General features: G+C 36.5%; 1 protein-coding gene across 7 annotated transcripts in view; it reads right to left on the bottom strand.

Moving 5' to 3' along the window:
• Positions 1 to 14,640, bottom strand: part of Ralgapa1 (Ral GTPase activating protein catalytic subunit alpha 1) — a 217,023-nt gene that overhangs the window by 100,565 nt on the left and 101,818 nt on the right. For all 7 annotated transcript variants that reach the window (XM_085697620.2, XM_085697618.2, XM_085697619.2 and 4 more), the window contains 5 exons: positions 13,691 to 13,867; positions 7,524 to 7,676; positions 2,694 to 2,887; positions 2,170 to 2,268; positions 1,378 to 1,533 (listed from right to left, as the gene is read on the bottom strand). In XM_085697620.2, coding sequence (XP_085553746.1) covers positions 1,378 to 1,533; positions 2,170 to 2,268; positions 2,694 to 2,887; positions 7,524 to 7,676; positions 13,691 to 13,867 — 779 coding nt within the window. The remainder of the gene's footprint in view (positions 1 to 1,377; positions 1,534 to 2,169; positions 2,269 to 2,693; positions 2,888 to 7,523; positions 7,677 to 13,690; positions 13,868 to 14,640) is intronic.

The following is a 14,640-nucleotide window of genomic DNA, read 5'->3' as shown; positions in this document are numbered from 1 at the left end:
TATAGGGTTTGGACACTACAATTATTTTTAAATTAATGAAGAAAGTTTTCTCATTTGCTCAGAAAGAAATATAACTATCAACTTTGAATATTAGTGTTCTCCAATGAACATTTAAACAAACTACAGTACTCTTCCACACTTTTTAGTTTTCCAACTAAGATCAAGATCACTCAAATATGTGTCCTAGAATCTTATCTCTGATTATTCAATGATCATAAATGATACGTATCCCAAGTTAATGTAATTATCCTTATGGCAATGAAATTTTGTAATAAGAAAATATGAGGTAAATATTAGAGTAGAATAAACCTTATGATTGCTGTATGAAAAGGTAAGCAAATTCATATACCTCAAATGTTGATTAAGAATTAATTATAAAATGCTTAATAATAGAGACATTGGAATATTAAGAAAAACCAACGTAACCAAAGGATGGTTTCTCTTCAAAAAGTAAATTGGTTAGTATGTGAAAGCTAAAGTTGTAAGGTTTCGGCAGTCTGTGGGGCCTAGAGTTACCACTAGTGCATGAACTGGCTTTTTAGAGCCCATTCCCTATGGAGTGATGCCTTGCTTAGCCTAGATAAAGGGGAGGGGTGGTGCTTTGGTCTTGCCTCAGCGTGATGTGACAGACTTTGTTGACTTCCCATGGGTAGGCATTACCCTCTTTGAGGAGTGGATGAGAGCTGGGGTGGGGAGAAGGTGGGAGGAGCGAGAGTAGGGAAAAGAGGGGGAATTGGGATTGGTATATAAAATAAAAAAAGATTGTTTTAAAAAATAATAAAATAATAAAAAACTGAATACTGACATCAGTGCAATAAGTACTGCAATGTCTTGTTTTCAATCACCTTTCAAGAATAGAGGTCACAAAGTGGAAGTGAATTATAAATAAATTGCTACATATGAAAGACAGTTTTAACTCTATATCATCTAGAGCAAGAGTTAGGCATAATTAAAAACCAATGTCTTAGTTTCCTTTCTTGTTGTTGTGATAAAATACTTTGACCAAAACAACTCAAGAGAAAAACGGTTTGCTCAACCCAGACCTCTAGGTTCCAGTCCATCACTGCAGAGAAGTCACAGAAACAAGAACTTGAAGCAGCTGGGCACATTATGTGCACAGGTAGAAGAGAACAATGAATGAATTCATGCCGTCCCCAGCTTCCTTTCTCTATCGTACACAGTCTGGGATCCTCTGCACAGAAAATGGTGCCCCTCACATGGGCAGGTCTTTCCATCTCAGTTAATGTAGTCAGGGCAATCTCTCACAGACATGCTCAGAGGCCCATCTCCTATGTGATTCTAATTTTTGTCAAGTTGACAACTAACACTAACTGTCACAGCTGATAAAACAATGTTTTAGTAGGTACACATATTTACCTGATCAATATGAAGCAATCCACAATGCATTATATTGTAGAAATGTGTTAAAAAATCTCTGTTTGGAGATACATCTTGTCTTCTCTTCATTGTATTACAAATAAGTTTATATGCATGTAATTTACCTTGTTTATACTTATCAGTCAACATGGTTGCCTAAAATGAAGAAATCAGTTTTAATACTAAAAACCAAACATTGTTTATAAATATTTAAACAATCAAATATAATAAGCAATATCTGTTTTTATATATTTCTTTGTTGGTCCAATTTTATTAACCAGCCAGAAGTCAGGACTAGGAAAACTATTGTTAGCCAAAATGATTCAGTATACATATGAATCATCACTGACTATTTCACTTGAAATAAAACAGACCAAACATCAAACAATATTTTAAAAAAAAAATCTCTAATAAAACTATAGTTTGTGCTTTATTTTTATCTAAATACAATGAAGACAGCGTCCTCTAGAGCTGTGGATATAGCTCAGTGCTACAGCAATTGTCTAGCAAGTGCAAAGCTGTGGGTTAGATCCCTAACAGGGGAAAATGAATAAAAATAAGTGCATTTTAAAACATTTTTGGAATACTTTTCTACACTTACTTTTGCTTGATTAAATAAATAAACAAGCAAATAAAAAACGTAATTCTGCTATGCCTAACTCTCCTTTCTATGCAAAATTTCTTAAAGATACTGGCTACAAACAAGTGTTCTTGAAGACCAAATAACTGTTAAAATTTCTATCAATTGCTCAAGACTAACTTAGTAAAGAATGTTTTATATGTCAAGCTTACCTTAAAAAGCCAAGGTGTAAGAATTCTTAACGGAGGAATCAAAACAGGTGGAGAAGGTGAAGTCAGGTTATCTGCTGAAATGCCAAGATTATCTCTGATCTATAATTTTCAAATAAACAGTGACAAACATGTATTAAAACTATTTCTTCTTTTAGTTGTTTTACCTTAAACAGAAGTCAAATCCAGACTCTACCATAACAACCTATTTCATTACAGCTAATTATGGCCAAGTGACTTCATGTTGAGCATCTGTTTAACTCAAAGCAAGATCAAGGTTGTAATTATGTTCTCAAACGCCTCTTCTTTTTTTGTTGGGGGAGGTAAAGAGGATGCTTGTTGTTTCTTTAGACAGAATAGATAGGGCTTGTATGGAGCCTGCTGTGTAGACTAGCATGGCTTCTACCCTGTCTCAGTCTTCCAAGTGCCAGAGTTACAGGTGTGCCCCACCACAGCCAGCCTTCTTCTCTTTATTAATACTTTAGTTTTCTTTCCAATTCCTCTTATAGCCTTTGTTCTTTTCTCACCTTGGCCAGATTCTGCCAAAGTTCACAGAGGTAATCAAAAACTTGAGCATGTATTTCAGGATCCATAATAGCATTGACATCTCCCAAAATGCCCAGCATTCTTCGCCACATAACAGTAGCAACATCAGCATGCCACCCAGTGAGAGTACCTCCTGCCATGACGCTACAGCATTCAGATGGAAATTCACTGATTTCTAAAGGAAAAACAACCACAATAGTGTTAGTACCCAAAAGAGGCAACTTAAGCGAATAATCTCAAATATCTACAAATATGAACTAAAGGAATGTAAATATAAGTAACTTTTTTATGATGTCAAAATCTTTCCAATACATAATTCCCTATGTTGGTGATAATTTCTTATTAATAGGGTTTTTATTGAGATTTACTGAAGAAAAATATGCAACTACCACTTATCGTACAGCGACCAAAAGGAGAAATTATTATCCGTACATGTACGTGATGTATGTGTGAGAGAGCACGCATGCATAGAGGTGATTCTTCTCTTACACTGTGGTCTGGGGACTGAAGGCAGGTGGTAGGGCTTGTGCTACAGTGCTCTTACTCACTGGGCCATACTACCGGCCTGTGATAGAGATATGTATGTTGGACATATCAATTTTATAAGCACACACTCTCACTTTTATATAATAACTAGACTATATAATCAAGAAGAAAATTTTTGGTTAAAAGTAATTACTGTAGGAAGTCTTCATAAGCCAATTTCTTTGAAGCTAGAGTATGCAAACAGTAACACTGAAAAAAGTATCATAACATAAAAAAATACTTGTATTAAAATTTGAACATAATAATAGTGGAATTAAGCCTTTTTGTTGTTGTTGTTGCTGTTTTCTGAGACAAAGTTTCTCTGTGTAGCCCTGTCTGTCCTGGAGCTAGTTCTATAGACCACGTTGGGCTCGAACTCAGAGATCTGCCCGCCTCTGTCTCATGTCAGCACTGTCCAGCATAACTATGTTTTTTATCTTTAATACTGAAAAGGTGAAAAGTAATAAATACAGGCAATCTTGATCTTTGTCTCATTTCTGCCACTAACCACATTAAACAAATTATTTTAACTACTTACGGCTATACTTCCTCACTTATAAAATAGATAATTTTGCTAGTTTTTTTACAGCTTAAAAAATCCATCATTACATGCATACAATTGTATAGGAAATTATAAAAAAGTTTAAATGGTGCCTAAGGTCTGTAATCCAAGCTCTTATCAAAGCTGAGGCAGAAGGATCTTTGCCAATTCAAGGTCAGCCTGGACTTTTGTTTCAAGAGAGTTCAAGGCTAGTTTAGGCTACACAAATAGACCCTGCAGTAAACAGTTAAACAAAAATAAACAAAAACGTTAATGTCCTTGCAGATAATGCACTTAAGAAATTAAGTTTTACAGACAAAATGAATTTTAAACAGGTTTAAGGGGGGGGGGCAGAGGGGGTTGTTTCTGTATAGCCCTGGCTGTCCTGGAACTCACTCTGTAGATCATGTTGGCCTCAAACTTAAGAGATCTACCTGCCTCTGTCTCCTGAATGTTGGGACTAAAGGTATGTGCCACCATCTCCCAGCTTAAATAGGATCTTTCATATTTGATAATATCCCAAATATATTGATAACTTATAGTTAGTTGGTCCATTTTTGCAAGAAATTTATACTTGTAATGCTTAAATTTTCTCTTTGTATGTAAATTATAAATAACTAATAATATTTAAAAGGTAGTATATAGTTAATCTTCAGATTAAAAATTGGCATTCAGTATAAAGCCAGTAAGTAAATCAAAAGAAAGAGACTGAGTTCTAACACAGAGTTGTAATGTCTTCCTGTTCCACAGCTTCTTTATACATACACGTGTGTGTGTGTGTGTGTGTGTGTGTGTGTGTGTGTATCAATACTGAGATGAATCAATTCATTTGTCTCTGACTTAACCTTTACAAAGTAAACTTCAAAATATCAAATAACTAAGAGGGCAAGAAATAATAAACAGTATTTAGTTAAAATCTGGATCAAGCTGTATGGGGCAGCTACAGAAGCCACTGACGAGATAACTGAGGAAAGTACTATAGTTAAGAGACCAGCAATTGATGTTAAATATCGTGAGTGAAGCTAATACACTGTGGCTATAAGGGAAGTATGCCTATATTATTGGGACAGATCTACTTAAGTTTACAGGTATAAAATATTTAAAAATTTTAATTTTATGTGGAAAAACAGGTATAAACCAGCAAAATAGTAACAGCCTGGTAAAATTTATTTGAGTGATTTATGGATTTTTTTAACTAGTCATGTTAACTGTTTTGTAATTTAAAATTTTTCTTCCAAATGGTAGGAAAACAATATACAAACAAATGTTAAAGGCCACCATAATCCACAAGGCAGAAACAAAGGAGTTCTATAACTGCATGCTAAGGAATGAGCCCTTTTACTCTACAGGTGATGCATGGATCTCTTTAGGAAGAAGAAATAGATTTTGCAGGTAGGAACTGGAAAGGGAGGGATCAGGTATATGCGGGGAGTAGAGGGAGACAGTGCAGGGAGAGACAACTGAAACTGGGGGGCACTGGGGGCAGTGTAGAAACCTAGTGCAGTGGAAACTTTCTGGAATTTATGAGGGTAGAGCTAGTGAGGACTCCTAGTAATGCAGGATATGGTGTCTGAACGGGTCATTTTTTGTAGCCAGGCAAGGCTTCCAGTGGTGGAACTGGGTTGTATTTGGTTGAGCTGTTGGCCAAAGGGGTCTTGTGGAGATCCCTGAATAACCTAGGCTGATGCTAGAACAGAAGATCATTCTTTGAAATCTGAGAGCAAGACAAAATTGTAGAGGACAACATCCACACAGCTCACTGAAAGTTGAGAGGTTGAGTTAGCCCTGTATCTTGGAGCCTTTACCTCTACATTCTAATTTCTTTGGTGCAGGAAGGTATTGTGCAGGGTAGAAAAAGAGATACCAACCCAGCCACAAAACCCTCCACCTACAATTTGCATAGCCTGCCAGATGTGCTTGGGTAGTGGTGGTACAAAACTTGTTGGGAGTATTCAGCTAATGTGTGGTTTAACTTGAGGCCTATTCCATGAGAGGGAGTGTTTTATATTGCTTGGATGGCTGTGAACAGGAAACTGGATGACCCAGAGACCAAACAACTGGCACACAAACAAACAAATAATAAAATCATTCAAATAATTCCTAATAATATTCTGCTATACTCATAGATCAGTGCCTTGTCCAGTCATCATTAGAGAGGCTTCCTCCAGCAGTAGATGACACCGGGTACAGAGAGACCCACAGCCAGACATTATGTAAAGAGAGAGTCTAAATTGGAGGTTTACATCAGATTCCTCTCCTCAGAGATCTGGAAACCCCAGGGGAACAGGGAAAGGAAGAATTGTAGGAGTCAGAGGGGATGGAGGATACCAGAACATGGCCCAGCGAATCATCTAGACAGTGTTCACACAGGCTCCAAGTGACTGAAGCAGTTAGCATAGTTAGCATGCAATATGCACGAAGTTTTCTGTGCATACAATATGGCTGTCAGCTTGGTGTTTTTGTGAGACTGCTAAGAGTGGAAGCAGGTGTGTCTCTGACTCTTTTGTCTGCTCTTGGGACTCTTTTCCTCCAATTGGATTGCCTTGTCCCGCCTCTATATGAGTGCTTTAGCCTTGTCTTATTGTATCTTGTTTTGTCCTGTTTAGCTGTCTCTTTTCTGAAGAGGAAACGTAAGGGGAGTGGATCTGGGAAAGAGCGGAAGTGGGAGGGGTCTAGGCTGAGTGGAGAGAGTGAAAACTGTGGTCAGTATGTACTGTAGAAGAGAAGAATCTATTTTCAATAAAAACAGAATACCAACAATAAATAGAAAAACAATATAATTTCAGGAATATATATATATATATATATATATATATATATATATATATATATATAGAGAGAGAGAGAGAGAGAGAGAGAGAATGGAATGAACCCTTTAAAGTAGTCCAGGAATTAAGCAGCTTTCAATTCTTCCTTTGGTATGAATAAATGTGCTATATGAATAATAAAAAATGGGCTTTTAATATGACTTATAAATAAATATTTGGTCAACTACGCCATTAACTAATTTTCAAAATATGTGGCCAAGTATTTATCTGATGCTTTTTATACTATGCAGGATTTCAGTTCTCTGTATTAAAAAAAAAGGTAAAATTACTAATTTGACAAACTATTTTACTGAAAGCTTGGCTGACAAAAGATAGTACTGCTACTTCCTCCTGTGAGTGAGCAACGTATTCAAGTACAGTATTAAGAGACTTGAAACATAGTGAGCACACCTAGAACTCCAGCACTTAGGAAGCTGAGGCCGAAGGAGTTAGAGACCAACCTGGACTACAGTGCAAAACCCTGTCTCAAAGTCAAAATTTAAACAAGGAATCAGATATGGTGACACGCTTTTAAACCTAGCAATTGTGAGGCAGAGGCAGCAGAACAAACTGTGAGTTCCAGACCAGGCCAATCAGGGATACACAAAACAAGAAAGAGAGGGAAGGAGGGATGGGGGGGTGCATAGGGAGAGAGAAAAGACAAATAACATATCAATAAATGATACAACCCCAAATAGTGCAATCACTATCACCAATTAAAAGCATTAATTATAAGGATGTTAAAAACTATGATAAAATGAAAAAAAAAGCAAAACAGGGCTATTATAATAATAGCCCCTTTTAAGGGCAAGAAAAACAATAGAAGACTCAGAAAAATCAAAGACTTTAAATAAGTATAAATAATCCCAGCTAAGATGACTTAGGTTTTGATACTAGTACTCTGTAAGAACAGCAAATATCTGAGTTGCAAACATTGCCTAGATCATCTGGTGTCTGCAGAACGGAGTGGTGGAGCTTCTCATCGAGCTGCAAATCCTTCTGTTCCATGTGATCTATATTTAGTGTAGATGGGGAAGGTGTCTGTGACCGGGATCCCAGAGCTGAATGTATTGGGGAAGCGCTTTCTGAACCTGCAAAATTAATTTCATAAAATCACTGTGAAGAATGTATTTAGGGTACTTTCAAATACCAAAAAGAAAGAATTTTAAAACATCAAAAGATAAACCAGGTTATATACTGTCCAAAGATGTCAAAAATATCATGATATTGCCTACCATTGGATGAACATAGGATCAGGAATACAAGGTAACGGGAATCACCAGTGACAGTGGCAACCTCTATCTTGATTCTTGGCCTAACTATAGAAACTCTGGTACCACTGCTATTCTCTTTTTCCCATTTGATTTTGGAATAGGTCAATAGCGACGGAGCTATTCTTCTATATAATAACATAGATCAATGCTAGCATGGTTTACAGCAGTACCCAGCTCCCAGAGATCCCTTATTTCTGCTTTTTCCTACCAATCCATTCTCATAAAACATCAAAAATGCATGAAAATGCAATGATTAGGTCCTCATTTCAAATTCTCTTGAAAATAACATATATACCTATAATCCCAGCACTGAGAGCTGTCAAGAGTTCGGTGTCTCTATTGTGTGGAATAATTTGAGGAGTTTTGGTATTGGTTCATCTTTGAAAATCTTGTAGAATTCTTAGCTGAAACCATCTGATCCTGGGCTTTTTTTATTTGGGAGACTTTTGATGATGTTTCTATTGCTTCAGCAGTTATAGGTTTGTTTAATTTGCTTATCTAGTCTTGATTTAATTTTGGTAAGTGATATTTGTCCTGAAAGTTGCCCATACCTTTTAAGTTTTCCAGTTTTGAGGAACACAGGTTTTCAAAATATGACCTGATGATTCTCTGTATTTCCTCTGTGTCTGTTGTTATGTCCCCCTTTTTATTTCTGATTTTGGATATTCTCTCTCTGCCTTTTGGTTAGTTTGGATAAAGGTTTGTCTATTTTGTTAATTTTCTCCAAGAACCAACTCTTTGTCTCATTGATACTTTGTATTGTTTTCTTTGTCTCTACTTTGTTGATTTCATCTCTAATTTGATTATTTCCAGCCCTCTAGTTCTCTTGGGTGAGTTTGCTTCTTTTTGTTCTAAAGTCTTCAAATGTGAAGCTATAATTACCCTGATACCCAAGACACAGAAAGACTTTACTAAGAGAGAATTACAGACCAATCTCACTCATGAACATTGATGCAAAAATACTAAATAAAACACTGGCAAATTGAATCCAAGAACACATTAGAACTATCATCCACCATGATAAAGTCGGCTTCATCCCACAGATACACGGATGGTTCAACACACAAAAATCTGTCAACGTAACCCACCATATAAACAAACTGAAAAATAAAAACCACATTATCATCTCATTAGATGCCTAAAAAGCTTTCATGATAAAGGTCTTGAACAGAGCAGGGATACAAGGAACATACCTAAACATAATAAAGGCAATATACAGCAAGCCAACAGCCAATATCAAACTAAATGGAGAGAAACTCCCAGCGATCCCACTGAAATCATGAACAAGATAAGATTGTCCACTCTCTACATATCTATTCAATATAGTTCTTGAGGTCCTAGCTAGAACAATAAGACACCAAAAGGAGATCAAGGGGATACAAATCAGAAAAGAAGTCAAACATTCACTATTTGCTGGTAATATGATAATTTACATAAGCAACCCCAAAAATTCTACCAAGGAACATCTACAACTCATAAACACTTTCAGTAATGTAGCAGGATACAAGATTAAATGAAAAAAATCAGTAGCCCTCCGGTATGCAGATGATAAGACGAGAAAGAAATCGGAGAAACATTACCCTTCACAATAGCCACAAATAGCATAAAATACCTCAGAGTAACTCTAACCAAACAAGTGGAAGACTTGTATAACAAGAACTTTAAATATTTGAAGAAAGAAACTGAAGAAGACACCAGAAAGTGGAAAGATCTCCCATGTGCTTGGGTAGGCAGAATTAACATAGTAAATATAACAATCTTACCGAAAGCAATCTACAGATTCAACGCAATGCCCATCAAAATCTCAGCAAAATTCTTCAAAAACTTTGAAAGAACGGTACTCAACTTCATATGGAAAAGCAAAAAACCCAAGATAGCCAAAACAATCCTGGACAATAAAAGAACCTCTGGAGAAATCACAATCCCTGACTTCAAACTCTACTACAGAGCTACAGTACTGAAAACAGCCTGGTATTGACATAAAAACAGACAGTAGGATCAATGGAACTGAATTGAAGACCTGGATATTAATCTACACATATTCGAACACCAGATTTTCGACAAGGAAGCAAAAAATATCAAGTGGGAAAAAAAAGCATATTTAACAAATGGTGCTACCATAATGGATATTAACATGTAGAAGAATGAAAATAGACCCACATCTATCACCATGCACAAAACTCAAGTCCAGATTGATCAAAGACCTCAACATAAAGCCAGTCACACTGAAACTTATAGAAGAGAAAGTGGGAAGTACATTTGAACGCATTGGCACAGGAGACCACTTCCTAAATATAACCCCAGTAGCACAGACACTGAGAGAAACAATTAATAAATGGGACCTCCTGAAACTAAAAAGCAAAGAACATGGTCAACAAGACAAAACGAAAGCCTACAAAATGAGAAAAGATCTTCATTAACCCCACATCAGAGGTCTCATCTCCAAAATATACAAAGAACTCAAGAAATTGAACACCAAAAGTTCACATAATCCAATAAAAACAACAACAACAACAAAAAAAAAAACGGAGTACAGACCTAAACAGAACTCTCAACAGAGGAATCTAAAATGGCTGAAAGATACTTAAGGAAATGTTCAACATTCTTAGTCATGAAAGAAATGCAAATCAAAAAAACAAAACAAAACAAAAAAAACTCTGGAATTCTATCTTACACCTGTAAGAATGGCCAAGATCAAAAACACTGATGACAACTTATGCTGGAGAGGTTGTAGGGTAAAGGTAACACTTCTGCATTGCTGGTGGGAATGCAAGTTGGTACAGCCCCTTTGGATGTCAGTGTGGCAATTTCTCAGAAAATTAGGAAACAACCTTCCTCAAGACCCAGTAATACTACTTTTGGGTATATATCCAAAGGTTGCTCAATCATGCCACAAGGACATGTGCTTAACTACGTTCACAGCAGCATTATTTGTCATAGACAGAACCTGGAAAAAGCCTAAATGCCCCTCGACCAAAGAATGGATGAGGAAAATGTGGTACATTTATACAATGGAGTACTATACAGCAAAAAAAGCTTGAATTTTGCAGGCAAATGGGTGAAGCTGGAACACATCATATTGAGTGAAGTAACCCAGACCCAGAAAGACAATTATCACATGTACTCACTCATAGATGATTTTTAAACATAAAGCAAAGAAAACCAGCCCACAAATCACAATCCCAGAGAACCAAGACAACAATGAGGACTCTAAGAGAGACACACATAGATTTAATCTACATGGGAAGTATAAAAAGACAAGATCTCCTGAGTAAATTGGAAGCATGGGGACCTTGGGAGAGGGTTCAAGGGGAGAGGAGAGGCATGGAAGAAGCAGAGAAAATTTAGAACTCAACAAAAATCAGTAACAACAACAACAACAACAAAAGAGTTCAGTGTCATCATCCTCAGCTACATAATCAGTTTGAGGCCAGCCTGGGCTTAATGAAACCCTGTCTTTAAAACACATGCAAATGGAGTCAGCAAGATGACTCAGTCAGTTAAAGGCACCTGTTTAAGAAGTCTGACAACCTGAAATCCCCAGAATCTACATGATAGAGGGAGGCCAACTGACTCTGGTAAATCATCCTCCTATCTTGGTGTGCACCACAGCTCACACCTTTACAACATTGATTGATAGATAGATAGATAGATAGATAGATAGATAGATAGATAGATAGATAGGTAGGTAGGTAGGTAGGTAGGTAGGTAGGTAGGTAGGTAGGTAGGTAGGTAGGTAGGTTGGTAGGTTAGGTAGGTAGGTAGGTAGGTAGGTAGGTAGGTAGGTAGGTAGGTAGGTAGGTAGGTAGATAGATAGATAGATAGATAGATAGATAGATAGATAGATAGATAGATAGATAGATAGATGAAAATAAATGTGAAAAACTACAACCCTCCTCTCAAAAACTACCAAACAATACCAAACAAACAAAAAACTTGCAAATCAATAGACATGGTGACACATCCCTGTAACCCTGGCACTGCGATGGCTAAAACAGGACGATCATGAATTTAGGGTCACCTGGGCTACAACCTGAGACCCTGTCTCAAAAACAAATAAACAATCATCCTCCAAATTTTCTCATTGATCTTAGTAAACCTTCCAATTCATTTCCTCGTGTTCAGACGCCTCTGAAATGCTCTTGTACTCTACAATCTACGAACAATTTTTGTATTCTAGCCAAATAAACTACATTTATTAAAATCATCATAGTCTAGACCTTTTCCATGTTTTCTTTTCTTTGCACAGAATCCTGATTAAATTCTTGGTTTAGACACTGTTTTCCATTGATGCAACTCCTGACCTTACCAAGTTTAACTCCCTGCTGTATAGTTTGGCTGACTTTCATACCTTCACATTATACCACTATCATACTGCTTTCATGCCTGTTCAGTTTGAAACACCCCTCAGTAGCATACAAACGCCTTAAGCACAGGCTTGCTACTTATTATATATTGCTGCACTGCTAGTGTCTACCACAGGGCATGACACACAGCAAACTATCTTACTACTTTAATGTGTAGCATAAATTGCATTACAGAACAGCCGATGACAGTTGCAGAGGAGAGTCCACTGGCACTAAACAGAATATATATATATATATATATACATATATATATATATATAGTATTTCATTTTCTAATTTCTTTCTAGCTCAGAAATATCAATGCTCTAGACCCAATAATTGTAAAATTCTGCCCCTTTTACTTCTTTCTATACAGTAAAGCAAAAATCAACTTAAGTTACATATTTGTATCAATTTCCAAAAGTATGGTTCCACATTTTAAAAATAGCACAATAAATGCCCCCAAATAATAAAGAACTATACTATATGCATCATGTTATAACAATCACATAATCGGTCATATGATAATTATATATCAAAAGAATTTGACTCTACCTAGGATTAATTAGATGGAGGAGCCATATTATTAACTAGGTGGCTGTTCCTTTGCTTGACATACAAGAAAATTTCTATGATAAGACAGCTGCAGAAACCTGAGGACTCTGGAGCTTAGCATAAGCACTGTCACACAGGAGGCACACGGAGAAAAATCTCCTTAACACTTAATCAAAAACGTCAAGCATACTCCAACAGACTATATTTTCATCAAATGCTTTGGAATCCAAATCTATTTCTTTTATCTCTGTGTGTTATCCTGTTTCATAACAATCACTACATTAGATATTTTAGATTTACTCTCTGTGCATGTGTACTCATTGACCACAGGATGTGTGTGGAGGTAAGAGGATGACTCGAGGAGCTGCTTCTCTTCTTCCACTATGTAAATCTGGGATTCAGGAATGGCAGCAAGAACCTTTTCCCAATGAATCATCTTGTTATCCCTATTATTTTTTTTTTTTTTTTTGAGACAGGGTTTCTCTGTAGCTTTGAAGCCTCTCTTGGAGCTAGTTCTTGTATTCTAGAACACTAACAAATACGTCTTCCTATTGGCAGAGTGCTTCATATTTCCGGCAACAAATGCTTTAAAAGCTAGTTTGACTCTGAACAACAGTGAAAAAGATACAGTGAAGTACTTTTTTCCACTTCTAGATTGTCTGTTTCACAACTGCTTCTAGTCTGGTGCACATACATGAAGTCCACTAATGTTTACCTACATGTACTTCACGTCAAGAAACTACTCTGGGTTTTTGTTTTGTTTTGTTTTCTCCTCTGTTAAAATAAAATAAAAATTAAATGAAAACAAAACAAACAAACAAGTAAAACCCCATTGAAATAGCAGTCGATTATACAAGCTGTAGAAACTTAACCAGATTCTTTGGAAGTTTAGAACCCAAGACTAAGTAACATTCCCTTGAGTTATTTTACCAGTAACTGTTGCAACTTCAGCAGAGAAGGCTTGCTGATTAAGGCTGCTTGTTTCTGAATCTAAATGAAGTGTTGTTAGGCTAGCCACTTCCTGTTCCTCAGTGCTCTGATGATGGCCAGAACCTGAATCCACATCAGCAGAGGAGGGGATTCCAATGTCAGTCCCAAAGCCAAAGTCTGTAGGAAAAAGAAACACTAGTACTTCAGCAACACAATAATCAAATATTCACATTCTTCCTAGTCTACTCTTTGCATTATTTCATTCTGAAACGTATAAGCAGCAATAAAATTTTGAAGAAGATCTCAACTAGAAACAATTTAAGATTGTAACAACATATTATTAACAATAATTGCTGTGGGACAATGGTCTTGTACTTTATTTTTTAATAAAGATTTGTCACTTTCACTGGTTTAATAAAATGCTGACTGGCCAGTAGCCAGGCAGGAAGTATAGGCGGGGTGACCAGAACAGGAGAATTCTGAGAAGAGGAATGGCTGAGTCTGCAGTCGTCATCCAGACACAGAGGAAGCAAGATGAGAATGCCTCACTGATAAAAGGTGCAAAACCTCGTGGCTAATACAGACAAGAATTATGGGTTAGTGTAAGATGTAAGAATTAGTTAATAAGAAAGCCTGAGCTAATAGGTCAACCAGTTTGTAATTAATGTAGGCCTCTGTGTGTTTCTTTGGGACTGAATGACTGTGGGACTAGGTGAGACAAAAACCTCTGTCAACAAATAATTATTTTAAAATGTCATTCTTATGTAGTTTCGGATAGCTGGTAAAACACTTACTACTTTTTAAGTGTTCTTATAAATCTCTCTCTCACCCCCCCACGTCATCATCATCTCTTAAAAATCTCACCTGTTTGAGCTCAGAATAGTATATGATAAACTCATAAAAGAAGGAAATATACAATACCCCAGTATACCTCCTAACTCACAAAGTTG

This window comes from Myodes glareolus, chromosome 11 (assembly GCF_982192425.1).
Source record: "Myodes glareolus chromosome 11, mMyoGla1.1, whole genome shotgun sequence".
Classification (NCBI taxonomy): Eukaryota; Metazoa; Chordata; class Mammalia; order Rodentia; family Cricetidae; genus Myodes; species Myodes glareolus.
Note: the sequence above shows the minus strand (reverse complement) of the source record. Positions and strands in the feature narration are given on the sequence as shown.